The sequence below is a fragment of the Lagenorhynchus albirostris genome, chromosome 2 (genome assembly GCF_949774975.1).
Source record: "Lagenorhynchus albirostris chromosome 2, mLagAlb1.1, whole genome shotgun sequence".
Lineage (NCBI taxonomy): Eukaryota > Metazoa > Chordata > Mammalia > Artiodactyla > Delphinidae > Lagenorhynchus > Lagenorhynchus albirostris.
The window spans coordinates 110,852,075-110,867,415 of NC_083096.1; the positions used below are offsets into that span (position 1 = coordinate 110,852,075).

Below are 15,341 nucleotides of genomic sequence, written 5' to 3' on the forward strand. Positions count from 1 at the left end.
CAGCACTGCTCCTTTCTGAAAAGACCCATCCACCTGTGGACAAAGCCTTCTGCCCGTTACCATGGCCCTGAATAAAGTGACTGATGAGCATGTGAGTCTGTTTCAAGTTGCAAAAACAAAGAACTTAAATTCCAGTTAACTACACTGTCTCTTCCTGATACGAATTATGCCAGCTGAGGTAATCAATAACTTATCAGGCTGCTGAGAGCCCATTAGCATGTGATTAACATGCTAGTGTTCACGGCAATATTCTTCAATGTGGGAAGTGGCCCTTTGGTATAACACACTTCAATAGTTTAAGCTCAATAATAATAACTCTTGTTTAACAAGATATTAGATTGACTCTTATAAATTAGAAGATTGTTTTCACGATCTATGTAATCTACTCTATCAATAAAATAGAACTGAAGGCTCTTGGCACATTTCATTTCTCACTTCCACTTACAAGTGGCCTCTAAATATAAGGAATCAGGCTTGCCCAATTAGTCACAGCCCTGAACAAGGTGCCTACCTGAAAAGAATGTAAAACCACTACTAGTAGAAAGTTTAATTTAAGCCCTAGCGCTAAATTAAAGAGCTTTTCAAATACAGAGATTATTGTCTGGTAATAGCAAAACACATTTACGTTTTTTTTTTTTAACTCCATTTTAGGAAATTATTTTCAGCAAGGTCTATATTTTTTCACTGTGGTATTTCAGCCCAGTGAATGGTACATAGCAAGCACATATTAGTAGTGAATGAACATTGCTGCTGGTAAGTTTAATTGACTGTGCCCTTTCACCCGGTGCTAGTGGTTATTTCCCTCCTCAAGGGCTGCTTCTCAAGTCAGTGACCCTTCTCACCTGTCTTATTTTGCCTCGGTCCTCTGGCTCCAAACACCCTTTGTCCCATTTAGGTAGGGTGAGTAGAACTAGTTAATCTGCTACTAATGTCTCAGTGATGTTGCCTTTCACATGATCATGTATAAGGTTAGCTCATCTTTGCCTCAGCTTCCTGAGACTAGACAGAAGCAAAAGATACAAGGAAGTTGCTTCAACCAAAAGAGCAGTTTTGAGATAAAATTTGTCACTAACTCTGGAATGCTGCAGTTGTTTTGATCACATTCTTTTGTCCTACAGTTCATTCAGGAAACCAGTATTGGTAAACAAGGTATAGTTCCTGCCTTCAAGTAGCCTACTGTCTAAAAAAGGAAATAGATACTAAAGTAAATCACTAAAGGTATATTATGCTATAACAAGTGCAATGATTAAGATGTGAAATTTTTATAGCAACGGCTGAGGGATCTCTAAACTTCTTGGCATTGGAGGTGGGGGAGTTTTTAGAGAACAGGGAAAGAGGCAACATCTGACTTGCATCTTTTTTTTTTTTTTTTTTTTTTTTTTTTGCGGTACGCGGACCTCTCACTGTTGTGGCTTCTCCCGTTGCGGAGCACAGGCTCCGGATGCACAGGCCCAGCGGCCATGGCTCACGGGCCCAGCCGCTCCGCGGCATGTGGGATCTTCCGGGACCGGGGCACGAACCCGTGTCCCCTGCATCGGCAGGCGGACTCTCAACCACTGCGCCACCAGGGAAGCCCCTGAGCTGCATCTTGAGGATGCAAGTTATCCTAATGATACTATAGTTAGTAGACACGTATGCTGTTTACACACAGGTGATGACATAAACCAAGGCTTGGAGGCAAGAGCAGTTCCTTGTTTTGGGATTATGGAGTGTTAGGTAGGAGGTGTCAGGAGATAAAGTTTGAGGGACATTCAGGGGTCAAATTATAAAGGAAGTTGTATGCCATGGTAAAGCATTTATCATATGGTAGAGAGCTACTGAAGGATTTTAAGAAGGGGAGTGCCAGAGGCAAATCATTTAGTCTCTGGAATTTCTTTGGCATTTTTGTGGATTCTAGAGACAAATGCTCCTACCTTTCTGAAACCTAAAGTTTATGTAAGGAAGCCCAAGATAGAAAAGCAGAGTGGTAATAGAGAAGTTGTCTTATGCCATAGGAGATACTTTCTCATATGTAGGAAAAATCTTTTTTTTTTTTTAAATCAGATTTTTTTTTTAATTTAATTAATTTATTTATTTTTGGCTGTGTTGGGTCTTCGTTTCCGTGCGTGAGCTTTCTTCTGGTTGCGGCTAGCGGGGGCCACTCTTCATCGCGGTGCGCGGGCCTTTCACTGTTGCGGCCTCTCTTGCTGCGGAGCACAGGCTCCAGATGCACAGGCTCAGTAGTTGTGGCTCACGGATCTAGTTGCTCCGCGGCATGTGGGATCTTCCTAGACCAGGGCTCGAACTCATGTCCCCTGCATTGGCAGGCAGATTCTCAACCATTGCACCACCAGGGAAGCCCTGTAGGAAAAATCTTTATCTCAGTGAATATAAGTCCTTCGCATTTAGTGGGGGAAAGAACTGTTAAAAGAAGAAAACCATTTATATATGAAGTTGACAACATAGAGATTATATCATCGAGAATCTTTTCAATACATATATACAAGCATTCCTCACTTTGCATGGTTCCAATATAGACAAATTTCACTTAACACGGTTTAATAACACCAGTCTCCCACCAACATGGTTCAGATTAATCACACTGTGATTAGCTGTGTAAAGTATAAACTTTGCTACTGGCTCTTCAGCTTACAAGTCACTACATAAATAGTAAATGTACATCAAGATCAGTGATTGGTCACATTTCATTCAGAATCTGTTGATGATTGTACACGACACATCTGTTAGTTCATGCACAGACAGCAGAGTATGTAGCTGTCTTGCTTCCTTCTCTCTGATAAACTTGTGGCATTTTACACAAATGGATAATCAAAAAAAGTAACTGGTCAACAAAGATGAAAAGTATAATGAAATAAAGAAATAGTGATAACACAGAAATTGAAATTAGAATCAAATATAAATGGGGTTATAGAAGAAATAGCTGATCCTGGGGCACTGCTGCCATTTGAGAGACTCTACATATGCAGACAGAGGAACTTGGTAACGGCGAGCTTGTTTTTATTATTTTTGTTTAAGGCAAAATTTTTGACATAAGAGGAAAGGGTTGTGATGAATAGGATAGACACGTCCCAGAGGAGGTTACAACAGCAAAAAAACTTCACGTTAGAAGAACTCTTGGAGCTATTTCGTGACATTGAAAGTGCAGAGGATGGAATGTTGGGAGCTGACCCACACTTAGAAAGGAGTATGACAGTTTGCCAAAACATAGAATATATGCTTGCTCTGTATGGTTATTTATACAAGAAAAGCAGTATTCAAACTACTCTTCATAAATTTTTTCTAAGAAATGGAACTTTAATTTCTCACTGTTTCTAATGTTTTAAATTACACTGTACTAAACTAATATTTAACATATTTTTCATTTCCCTATACAAAGGTAACTGACAGTGAGACTTTTAAACATTTTGACAAAAATTTTTAAAGGTCACAGAACAATTGCAATTTTTCCCATTATTAAGATTGCTTGGCATGGTTTCAGCTTATATGGTCAGTTTCATGGTCCTCTAGTACCGTGCAAAGCAAGGATGGCACTGTATGTAAATGGTACCACTGTTTTCCTTATGGATAAACATTTTATTTATGTATCCAAATTTTAATTACTTGGGGGTAGTACAGGTATATATTTGAAGTTTGTTTCTTTTCCATCCCTTAATATTTCTGATTTTGATTCAATTGTATCTCTTTTCTTTTTTTGGTCCTGTGTGGTCACCTGTTGATAACGTATTTGTTAGGGTTTAAATTGTTGTTAAAATAAGTATTAAAATTAATATCTCTATATTAAAATTAGATTCTAAACCCTTTTTATTACTGGAATTCTTGGCAAGGCAAATTTACATCACAACGAAAATTGAAACAACCCTGTAACTCATTATAATGAGTTTTTAATCTGTTCTAAAACAGAACTTGTACATTTTTCTATTGGCATTCCTTAAGAAATGTGTTTACATCAGTTTCAGTATATTTATCAGAGGAAAATCATGCATTGTTACTTACTCGACCTTTTTTGTTATTTTTCCTATGTGAGTATAGGAAGAACAATGACTCAAATAGTATTTTCAAAAGACTACAATATAAACAAATTTTTAAAAGTAAAGTGTCAGGGAGACTTCCCTGGTGGCCCAGTGGTTAAGACTCCATGCTTCCAATTCAGGGGGCGTGGGTTTGATCCCTGGTTGGGGAACTAAGATTACACATGCTGCGCGGTGTGGCCAAAAAATTTAAAAAAATTAAAAATAAAATGTCACGTCCTTAGATTGGAGCTATGCCAAAGCTTGAATGTAGGCATTCTTCCCAGGAACTTATTCCCTTTGTTTTTTAAAATATTACAGACTAGTATTTAAGTAGAAAACAAATGAGACCTGTAGTCACAAATTAGGGAATAAATGGAGGCTTTTATACAATAGTGGTGCTAACTCCAGTATATTACAGTAACATATTATTACATTGAAAAATAACAAGATATTTTTTCTCCCACTTATTACCTTTCATTTCAATATTAAGAGAATTGAGATATCATATTGAATACTTAGAATCTATTTTCCCCCAAGTAACCCTCAGAGTCCTCTAAGTCTTTACATCAATTCATTTATTCATCCAAATCTTTCCATCAATTAATTAACAAGCACTTACTATGTTCTAGACACTGGGGATACCACAATGAATAAAATAGTTTAGGAGCTTAAGTTTAAACTCTTTAAGGGGCATATATATCATCTCTAACTCTGCCCTCAAATCTAATGTATAATCATGTTTCTCCTAGACTCTCATAATAGCCTCCTACCTGACCCATTCTCTTTCCATTCTGCTCATCCCAGAGTCCCCATCTTTGTTTCAGGTCATATGCCCATGGGAGCCTGAATCTGTTTTTTTCTGATACGTACCTCAGTGATACATCAGTGTTACTTGAATTCTTCCAATGCCTCAAAGCCTGAATTGACTCTTATAAATGCCTTTGTTTTTCATTCAATGAAAGGTGAAAAAAAAAAGTAGTGACTTTAACAGATTCAACTAATTGCAGAATGCTGGCAATTAAAAGGAGATTTAGCAGTAGTTTAATTCATTGCTGTCATTTTACAGATGAAGACTTTGAAACTCATGATATAGCTATTTAGTGGCAAAACTGGATCTAGAGCTCAGTGTGCTTGGTCTTTTCATTATTAGTAGTAGTAAACCAAACCAAACCAAAACCATTTTGTTTCACTTCAGCTCTTTTGATTGCAAAGAATGGACACTTAGGCTATCCCAAGGAAGAGAGAATTATTTCAATCCTCTCTACAGCATTAAGGGAAATCAGGGACCCATGGAATCTAAAAATGGTACTGTAATATGACTTAGCCTCGCGGGGGCGGGCACTGATTCAAAGCAGCTCTGAGTATCTAGCAACATTAGTTTGTGGATCTTTTGCTGTACTTTTCTATTAGCACTGCTACTCATCTCCTCTCTCTGCATCTGCCCTTTTGTGTCATCTGACTTTTCCTCTGACAAAAACTTTCTTTCTCAGCACAGTTTCTGCTTACTCTAAATTTTTTACTCATACTTTGGCTTTCTTCTCTTCCTCTTATCCTTTCTTTGTCAGTCTTTCTAGCTTCAGCTAAGTACCTGAATCAGTCCTCCCTCCCTCCCTCCTTTCCTTCCTTCCTTCCTTCCTTCCTGTTGAACTTAATTTAAAAAGAATTTGATTGGCCCAGCTTCACCCTGTTTAGGCAAAACTCTCCATTCCAAGTGGCCTCATAGGCTACTGGCCAGACTTCATACTGGCTTCCCGTAGGTTGAATGCCATCTCCTGGGGCTGAGGTGGAGTAGGAGGGAGCTCATGACTATTTGGTGCTGCCTTTATATTAGAGTCTGTGGATGAGGAAGAATCTCTTCAGAGGGAGTTGTACATTCAGAGGATATTATGATCAACATGTCTAGTTCACTGTTATAAACTGCTTCAGGGAAAGTAAGCTAAAGAAGTTGTAGCACCACTGCATTCTGTTTCACCAGGGCTGGGGAGGGAAGAAACTCTGGTCAGAGAAACAGATAGTGGCCAAAGAAAGGAAAGCATGTAGCTAGCTAGACTCAGCAGTACACAGACATAAAAACAAGTAAGTAAATATATAAGCACAGTTGTTTTTTGTTGTTGTTGTTTGTTTCCGGTACACGGGCCCCTCACTGCTGCGGCCTCTCCCGCTGCGGAGCATAGGCTCCGGATGCGCAGGCCTAGCGGCCACAGCTCACAGGCCCAGCCGCTCCACGGCACGCGGGATCCTCCCGGACCGGGGCACGAACCCGCGCCCCCTGCATCGGCAGGCGGACTCCCAACCACTGCGCCACCAGGGAAGCCCCTATAAGCACAGTTTTTAATAAAAAAGAAAAGGAACTAGGCCCATGGCAGAGAGTTTCTCTACCTGTGTACCTCTCACCCTGTTTCCTCATTTCTCATCTCCCTGACACTCACTTAGGAACTCCATCCTTCTAGAGCTGCTGCCTCATCCAAGGGAGCCACCACCACTATCTTAGTGCTGAGGACATTTCTTATTTCCCGTTATTAAAAGGGAAAAAACTTAGCTTTGTGGATATTTTATTTGGAGAATCTTGTGTAACATTTGGACAACTGAGAACAATGTACGTCTTCTATTTTGTAATTAGGCTGGTCTTTAGCTATCTTAAAAAGTATATAAACTCAGTGAAATTGTGGGTATATAAGATGCAAGTGGTAAGTGTGTAACTTTGATAATACCATGGTTTATGATATATAATTCCTTTTGTTGATTTATCTTGGTTGTCTAAAATTAATGTTTGAACATTTGATGAGAATGAGGACAGCCTGCATTTGAGTCTGAGACAAATATAGGCATATTAAGTAAATAGAAGGGCAGGTTACTCAATTCTTGATAAATCTAACTGTCAAACTGACATGATTCCACCTTACTACCTACATGACTTTGGTCATATCATTTAATTTCTCAGAGCTCAGTTTTCTCACCTGTAAAAATGAGGAAGATACCTACTTCATAGGATTGCCATAGAATTAGGTGAGGTATTTGGAAGTGGCTGGTGCAATGTCTGGTACATAGTGGCTCAGTGAAATTGCTTTGTGCCTTCGTTCCTTTTTCCCCCTCCTTTCTCATGGCCACGTCTCTGATCTCTAATAGCCTAATCATGAAAGAACAGAGCTCGCAGAGGACAGGGCATTTCCTCTGCCCTCTTGCTTTTTCTTCTGTTATTCCCTTGTTACAAATATGCTTACATATACAGGTAACACAAAAATTTTTGTCTCCAACTTTCCTTCTTACATTTCTGGTCTTCTCTCTGGTTCCCAAGAGACCTCTCTACTTAAACATTTACTTTTGTTTTAAGTTTATCACCTCAAAACCTGCTTAAATCATTTCCTTATTTTTCAAATAAGAGGTACCTCTTCTAATTTCCCCATTGTCCCAGAGTATCATTTCCTTCTCTAATTCATGAATCCAAGTTCATAAACCCTCCGTGATAGGGTTTAATCCTGAATGACTCTTTTCACTCTGTTACTCTATATCTTAAAACCCCAAAAACTTATCTTCAGTTTGCAGTACATTAATTTGAAGTTTCTGATATTTGTAAACTGACTATAATTTATTTCAGGTTTTTGAGATTTGCTTACTAAAAGGTTCTTTTAAAAAGGAACTTTTTCTTTTTCTTTTATATGCACCAAAATCTAGTAAACAGCAGGTTGATTTACTGATTGTTGATTAGAGCTGTACAAATGTGCTCCAAAGTGTCCTTTATTTCTTTCTTCCTTTCCTTTCTTTTAGCTTCCTTTCTTTCGCTCATAGAATATCTTTCTAGAGGATAAAAGTTATTATCTCTTTTATATCTTTGGGTGTTAGTGATAGAAATTAAGATTTGATTTTGGTTCTTATTTGGAAAATTTTTTGTTACTAATTTCTTTTTTTTATTGAGGCATGATTGATATAAAACATTTGTTACTGATTTCTTAGACAGATGGACCTGTGAGCAGCCTCTTTTTATTCGCTCATTCATAGAATGTTATGACAATGTTTTAGATTAGAGAAACTGCCTGAAACTGCCAGTTTTTCAATAATTACAAACAGATTATGCCTGAGGGCATTCTGTTTCAGCATTAATGAACTAAAACCAACTTTTAAAAAGCTTACGCAAAATTTAGCAGATCCATTGCTAGATGCCAGCCTTTTATAAAAGATCCTGTTTTTTAAAATTCAATACTATGTAACCATTTTAGTTGATAACAAATCATTCAAATTACACTCCAAATTAATTAAGAATTACTAATACGAATTTATTATTTAATAAAAATTAAATTTTTATTAAATTTAAAAGATTACACTTAATAAGAAATAGATTAGTAGGAATTACATTTGTATTAATGGGAAAACCAAAAGTTGGGATGAAAGACAACTGTGGTTAGTTATTTGGCTCAAATGGGGTTACTTTTCATAGTATGTCTTCACCTTTACCCTTGCAGGGTCTCAAAGGACATCCAGGGCTCCCAGGACTCCGAGGTGAACAAGTAAGCATTCTTCCTTTATAAGACTTGCATCTTCTCCAGTGAAAAAGACATACGGTAGGGAACTCCATTGAGAGATTATTTTCCCCCATGTAACTCTTTCAATTTTTCTTAATGTTTTTTACTCTGTTTAGTACAGGAAAAACTTCTAATTTATTATTAAATCTTGTGGGTTTTTTTCATATCTTAGACTGACTTTCACTGTCTGCCTAACATGCTCCAGCAGTCTTAAACTTCCGTTGTTCATAAACCACTGTGAGAATCTCATAAATGCTGTGTATCCTGTCCGCGGATTATCCATGCATGCACACACACTCATATGCACACACATATATGCACTGATTTTTTTTGTACGTTTCAGGGGCTTTCCTGTTTTCCAAAGTCTATCCACAGCTGTTAGTTCCCTACCATTGCATGAAGGAATGCAAATAAATTTTAATAACAATCCAAATTAGAATGGCACATCTGCTGTTTGTTGTCCATTCTACACATACACATATATGTAAAAGTCAAAATAGTTTGGGAACTATTTAGTTTTTGATCATGTTATTCCTTCTCTCTCCCACCATAAAATAATGTATCATTATGTCATAGGAAGAAATAAAGTTATATCTCTTGTTTTCAATAGAATATATACTAGGCCAGTATGAATAAATCAGTGAAAAGCGTAGGAGATTATATACTAACTAAGGTGACAAATCGTTATTGGAGATCTAGCAAAGAGCCTCAGGAAACCCTAAAGGGAGCTCCAGAAAGAAAAGTGATGGATTATCCCTGAGGGAAAGATAAATGAAGAAATAAAACCAGTTTTCTCTTTTATTCATGTAAGAGGAACAGTACACTCTATTCAGTCCCTGAGGCACAATTTTTCAAGATTGCTAATTACTAGTCATGGCAAGCAATATATGTATCTGTAGCAAGTAAAATCTCAGTTTCCTGAAGATCATATGAGTGCTGAAAAGCATTTGAGCATTTATGGGAAAAAAAATCAGAAGGGCAGGAGGGATTAGTTCCCGGGGAGGAAAAAAAAATCCCTAGAATACTGCTTTGGCAGAAATTCTGTGTAGATTTCAATGAAGAAAACCTGACACATCACAAGTAAGTGAGAAATTGACCATTTGTCAGTACTGACCAGTTTACTCACAACTGTTCTATAACCTAGTTCTGTTAGTATACGTGTCATTGTTCTGAGGGTGGTATGCTTTTGAGAAGACTCTGAAATCAGTTTTAAAGGTTGGAAAATGTATTATTGGAATCAGTTCTTTCTATTTTATTTATTTCCAGAAGTAAAAAGACAAAATTGGTGATAACTGTGAGGAACAACTAAAATCATTTTGCATTTTCACTGTGGACATTAAGATGAATGTAACTAATTAGCTAGGAGACATTCCCTTCTGGAAAATTTGTAGATATCTATAAACTGGCCAACAAACACTTAGGAAAGTAATTATATCATCTGGGCAAGCTCTAGTAATAAGAGCTTTCATTACGGAGTCTTTATTAGTTGCCAAACTGTACTACTGTTAACTGGAAGTTCAAGTAGTATAATTATTTATTTAATATTTCCATATGTTAACTCATTTAATACTCCACAACACTAAGAATTATTGCAGTTACCCCTGCTTTTAAATATATTTTTACACGTTGTTCTCTTTTCTCTACACAATAATCCTGTGACCTAGATATTATTATTGTATTTTACTGATGAAAAAAACTAAGAGATAGGGAGGACCCATGCTGGCAGTGCTGGGACTCTCAGTGAAGTCTGACTGACTCAGAGCGTGTGCTTTAATTCTCAGAGTGAGAAGAGGGATTGGGACAGGTTTACTATTCCTGATTTTTCGAGGGGTAGAGATATAACTTTGTGTCTGAATTCCTCCATTCGATCTACAGATTTAAGTGAGCCATTTTTTAAATGCAGAGTGAATTGAGGTATAGTGCTTTGTTTTGAGTTTCTTTTGAGCTGCTCTGGTTGTCCAAGTGATTTTAGGGTGTGGTTGGCTTAGAATATGTTTGTGCCACATAAGACTGCTGAAAGCTTACTCGTTGACTTTGTTTACTGTTATTCCAGTAGAGCAGGATTTAGTCATCCAGTGGTGTCCTCTTGTGTATTTCTCTGTGCAGCTGGAATGTGTTATATCTCTACATGTTATCTTAACACCCTCTATGAAAATTCGTTCAAAATCAGATTTCATTTATGTCTTATAACAGATTGCTTTTTAATTGAGGTCAGTCAACCGAAGTTGGCTAGGAAACTAATGAAAGGGATGGTGATTGGCATTAGCCAGAACCTACAGAATGAAAACAGCCTTTTAAATTTATTTCAGTCTTTTCTATTGGCATAACCAAGTATAAAGTTTTGTGGATGTCTGGATATAGGCCTGTGTGTTTTAGAATTGGATGGGGAATAAAGGAAGCAGTTGTAAATAGACTGAAGCAAGTCTCATAACTAGAGGGCTTTCCCTAGAGTACTACTTTAAGTTATTTGCCCTTCAAACCTATACTAGGGAGGCAGCCTTGAATGGTGGTCTCTGGAGTTAGACTTGCTGATTTAAATTCTGGCTTTCTACTTACTAGCTGAGTGACTTCCCACTGGTGACAAACACTTCATGTCTTATTTTTCACATCTGTAAAATAGGGATAATGGTATCTACCTTATAGGGTTTGAGCAGATTAAATAAGATAATACATATAAAATTCTTGAATTTTGGCACATGATAGGAGCTCAATAAATGCTGTTATAGGAATAAAATATGTATTATATATAATATTAATAAGGTAATATCTAGTACATAAATACGGTTTCTGAAATTTATAGGATATAATCTCTCTACGTGTAGATGAAAATTTTTTGTTACTTCTCAGAAGACAACTGTTTATTCACATTCTGTTAAGTTGTTCATTGCCATATATATGTATAGGTGTCTGTATGTATATGTATATATATGTGTGTTTGTGCGTACACACACGTGACAACTTTTGTCAGATTGAGTTCACATCTAGGCTCTGCTACTTACTCACTGTGCCATCTTGGGCAGGTTTCATAACTTCTCTGTATCTTAGTTTCTTCAAATGTAAAATGGAGAAAATAGTATCTATCTCATAGATGTAAAGTAGACGTAAAGTGGTGGCGTAGGATTGGCACATAAAAAAGTGCTAAGTAGGGCTTCCCTGGTGGCGCAGTGGTTGGGAGTCCGCCTGCCGATGCAGGGGACACGGGTTCGTGCCCCAATCCGGGAGGATCCCACATGCCGCGGAGCGGCTGGGCCCGTGAGCCATGGCCGCTGAGCCTGCGAGTCCGGAGCCGGTGCTCCGCAACGGGAGAGGCCACAACGGTGAGAGGCCCGCGTACCGCAAAAAAAAAAAAAAAGTGCTAAGTAAATTATAATTGTTGGAGCAAGGGAAGGAAGTGGGAGACAACAGGGAGAAATGAGAGAAAACAAAACTGAGAGATGGATTCCGAGAAAAGTGGAGAGAAGGACAAATTAGGAGCCTACAAGTCTAATGGAATGGGAGGGTAAAAACTTTCCACTGTGATGCTCCATTTGCCTTTTTCTTGGTCTGTTTTTTCTCTAGATTTTCCAAATTTTAGGAATTTCAAAGTATTTCTATTGTTAAACGGGAGGTAACACTCTTCTGTATACTTCAGATCAGAGGGGCAAAAGAGCTAGTGTCTTTTATTATCTCTTTTCCAAACAACAAACCGGAAATGAATTTTCCATAATAAAGAATCTATGAAATTTATCACTGCTGTCACCATTTGTGGTTAAGTAAAGACAGCTCAACACATATTCTTCTGGTATTTCCTTGGCTCACAAAATTTAACAGACCTAAACTTTGAATAAACTGAATGAATGAATGAATGAATCATATATCAATGGAAGAAGGTAACAGCGAGTGGAGGTATTTCTTCTCACTTTTCCACACAGTTCTGCAGCAAGTTTCCTTTCTTATGCCTTTGAGACTCCATATATCAGCCTTCCTTGAGCAATCCTTGTTTTAAATCAGGCATACAAAGTTGTCAGTGCAAAATGAATTTCCCATCCAAAGTTACTATGTGAATATTTAGATAGACCTATGTCATGATACAGATATTTACCACTTAATATCCATTTACTTATCTTCTGGATCCCATGCTCCAATAGTTAAGGAGAGTTGCAGGATGACTGAGACAAGAAGGAGTTAAATCCATAAAGATACTGGTTATTATGAAACGTACCAACTCTTTCTCTAATATGTTTTTTAAAGGTTATGTGTCACTGGATTTTTCCACCCTAGATTTATCATTACTAATAATCAATGTCTCATTTAGGTCCCTAATGTAATGTGTTTATTTTTATTTAGCAATTTTATCTCATTTTCATTTTAAATAGATGACTTCAATCAGATAAGCAATGTGCAGGACCCTTAGTATTTTTATATGGAAAAAATATTCTTTCCAAACTTGGGTATTATGAGTGTACCAATTTTGTTTCCTTGGGTTTCTTTTGACTTTGTTGTACTGTTTTATTATTTTTCATTTTAGGGGATTCCAGGATTCACTGGTAATATTGGTTCACGTGGTTACCCTGGCAGGCAGGTGAGGTAACTATATTTAAACTTCTGTTTTTATGTTCCTCTTGGTTAATACATTGTATGTTCTGATTTCAAGAGTTAATGTTCAAATGATAATTGGTTTACTTTTATTAAATAATGAATTACTCATAACAAAATAATTCCAAAAATTCTAATATCAAAATTGTAAAAATCCTTCAAAAATTTTACTGCAGGCAATTTTGCTTAAAATGGGAGTAGGATTTTTAAACAGGTTTGATGTGAGTAATATACAATGGAACCTTCTAAGTTAAAATGCCCAGTGTGCTAATAAAATGTTAAAACAGCCCTGCTACTGATTTTACAGTACTGCCACTGACTAAAACGAAGTAATGGTATGAGTTAAGACTCTATATGATAAGCAACATTTTTTAATAATACAAATATAAACACTTGGGACACAGTTGGCAATGCTACACATACCACTATCTGAATACTTTTATCTGAACTGGATTCAAGTCTTTGTATACTGTTGTGAAAATTCATTCTAATCATTTCATATTTATTTCCCTCTAATTTCTAACTTTCTCTAGCTACTTCATGTAGATTAATAAGAGAACAAATTTTCTTTCTTAGGCTTTCATGAATTGATTACTTACTCTTGAAATTAATTATTCATTTAGCATACTAGAAAACTACATTTATATAAAATATCTTTTTATTTTTTTATATACTTTTTATATATCTAAAATGTATTTTAGATAAGTTAATTAGAAGTGTTTTAAAAGAACACAGTTTTCCAATAAATAACGTAAAAAATATTTTTTGTTACTGACAATGTGTTAATCTACTTTATTTAGATATCTAAAATATATTCGTTACAGATTATATACAGTGCCTCTTTTGGTTCTGAAATTCTAAAATTCCTTGAATATATATAGTCTTCATTAAGTATACAGAGTTCTGAAGTTTATACTTGTGAAATGATACATTTTATATGCCCTTTTTATTAATCTATTTATTTACAGCTCTTTAAAAAGTACTGTAGTATGATGATGATGCCTTTTATTCACACTAGGGTTTAGCTGGACCAGAAGGTAATCCAGGACCTGAAGGTGGACGAGTAAGTAAGCATTTTCATCATTTTGTTAAGTATGCTTGCATATGAGTAGAATGAAGTGTACAAAATACTTATTTTCACACTTCCATAGAAACTTTGAATGTAATGCAGGTTTAGCCTGGAAAGAAACACACTTATTAAATAGATATTTTCACTGTTAAGGCCATAGAGAGCAGTCTTATGGTGGTAGGTTTTACATCATTCTTTGATAGCTCCTACATCTACATCATTTATTTTGCTAGCTCCTAGCAAAACGTCTGGTATGTTGAAAATACGCTGTTTAAGCATTTGTAGTATTATTTATGTGTGGACGTGTATAGACCTAAGAAATAATGATGAAAGAAATATGAATAGGCAAAAAATTCGCACTCAAGGCTGAGATAATAATACAAAAACTATCTGGAGTAAAGAAATATCTGCAGAGAAAGAAATAGGCTTATCACATTCAAGCATATACCATTGCACTTCCAACCGTTAAAGAAGTTGTTAGCCACTTTTAATCATTAAGGGAGTAAAACAAAAAAAATTACTGTGATGTGTTATGTTGTGTGCCACAAATTAAAATCAAAGCTGGTTCTAGGAAAAATTAGTAAACTAAATTTTTTTTTTAAATTCTCTATTTTTAAAGCCAGTTATTTTCTGGAATCTACATCTGCCTTATATTATCTTAAATACCTTTTTGAAATAAGGAAAACAAAAAGTATTTAGACAGTATGTACTATAATGATGCCTTAATTTTTTTAAAAAATTCTTAAACATGTTCAAATACTTCATATTTCTTTTGCTATCAATCCTATGAAGTAGCAGAACACGTGTATTGTCTCCATCTTACAGATGAGAAAACAGTAAGCTATGGAACCGACATGATTTGACAAAGTCATAGCAGAACTCAAACCAGCGTTTTCTCACCTTCAGCTCTGTACTGTTTTAGTATCCCATGCTGTCTCCACCCTTGCGTTAAGTGAAAACATAATGGGGAAAGGTCATGTATTCTTTATTAGAAACTGCACCAAAAGCACATATTGACTTGGATTTGGAAAGCAAGAAGAGATTAGTGGACAAAAAACATGGGCTTTGGAGCTCAACAAGGACCGCTTTTTTTTCTTAACCCCTTGTTTACTAGCTTTGTGACCTTAGATGTCGTTCAACCCTTCTGTGCCTCATTTTTCTTACCTTATT

At 36.3% G+C, this 15,341-nt stretch overlaps 1 protein-coding gene across 1 annotated transcript in view; it reads left to right on the plus strand.

Annotated features, from left to right (window-relative positions):
• COL24A1 (collagen type XXIV alpha 1 chain) overlaps positions 1 to 15,341 on the plus strand; it is a 394,686-nt gene that overhangs the window by 66,629 nt on the left and 312,716 nt on the right. Inside the window, exons 8-10 of the mRNA XM_060139635.1 lie at positions 8,468 to 8,512; positions 13,035 to 13,088; positions 14,121 to 14,165. Coding sequence (XP_059995618.1) covers positions 8,468 to 8,512; positions 13,035 to 13,088; positions 14,121 to 14,165 — 144 coding nt within the window. The remainder of the gene's footprint in view (positions 1 to 8,467; positions 8,513 to 13,034; positions 13,089 to 14,120; positions 14,166 to 15,341) is intronic.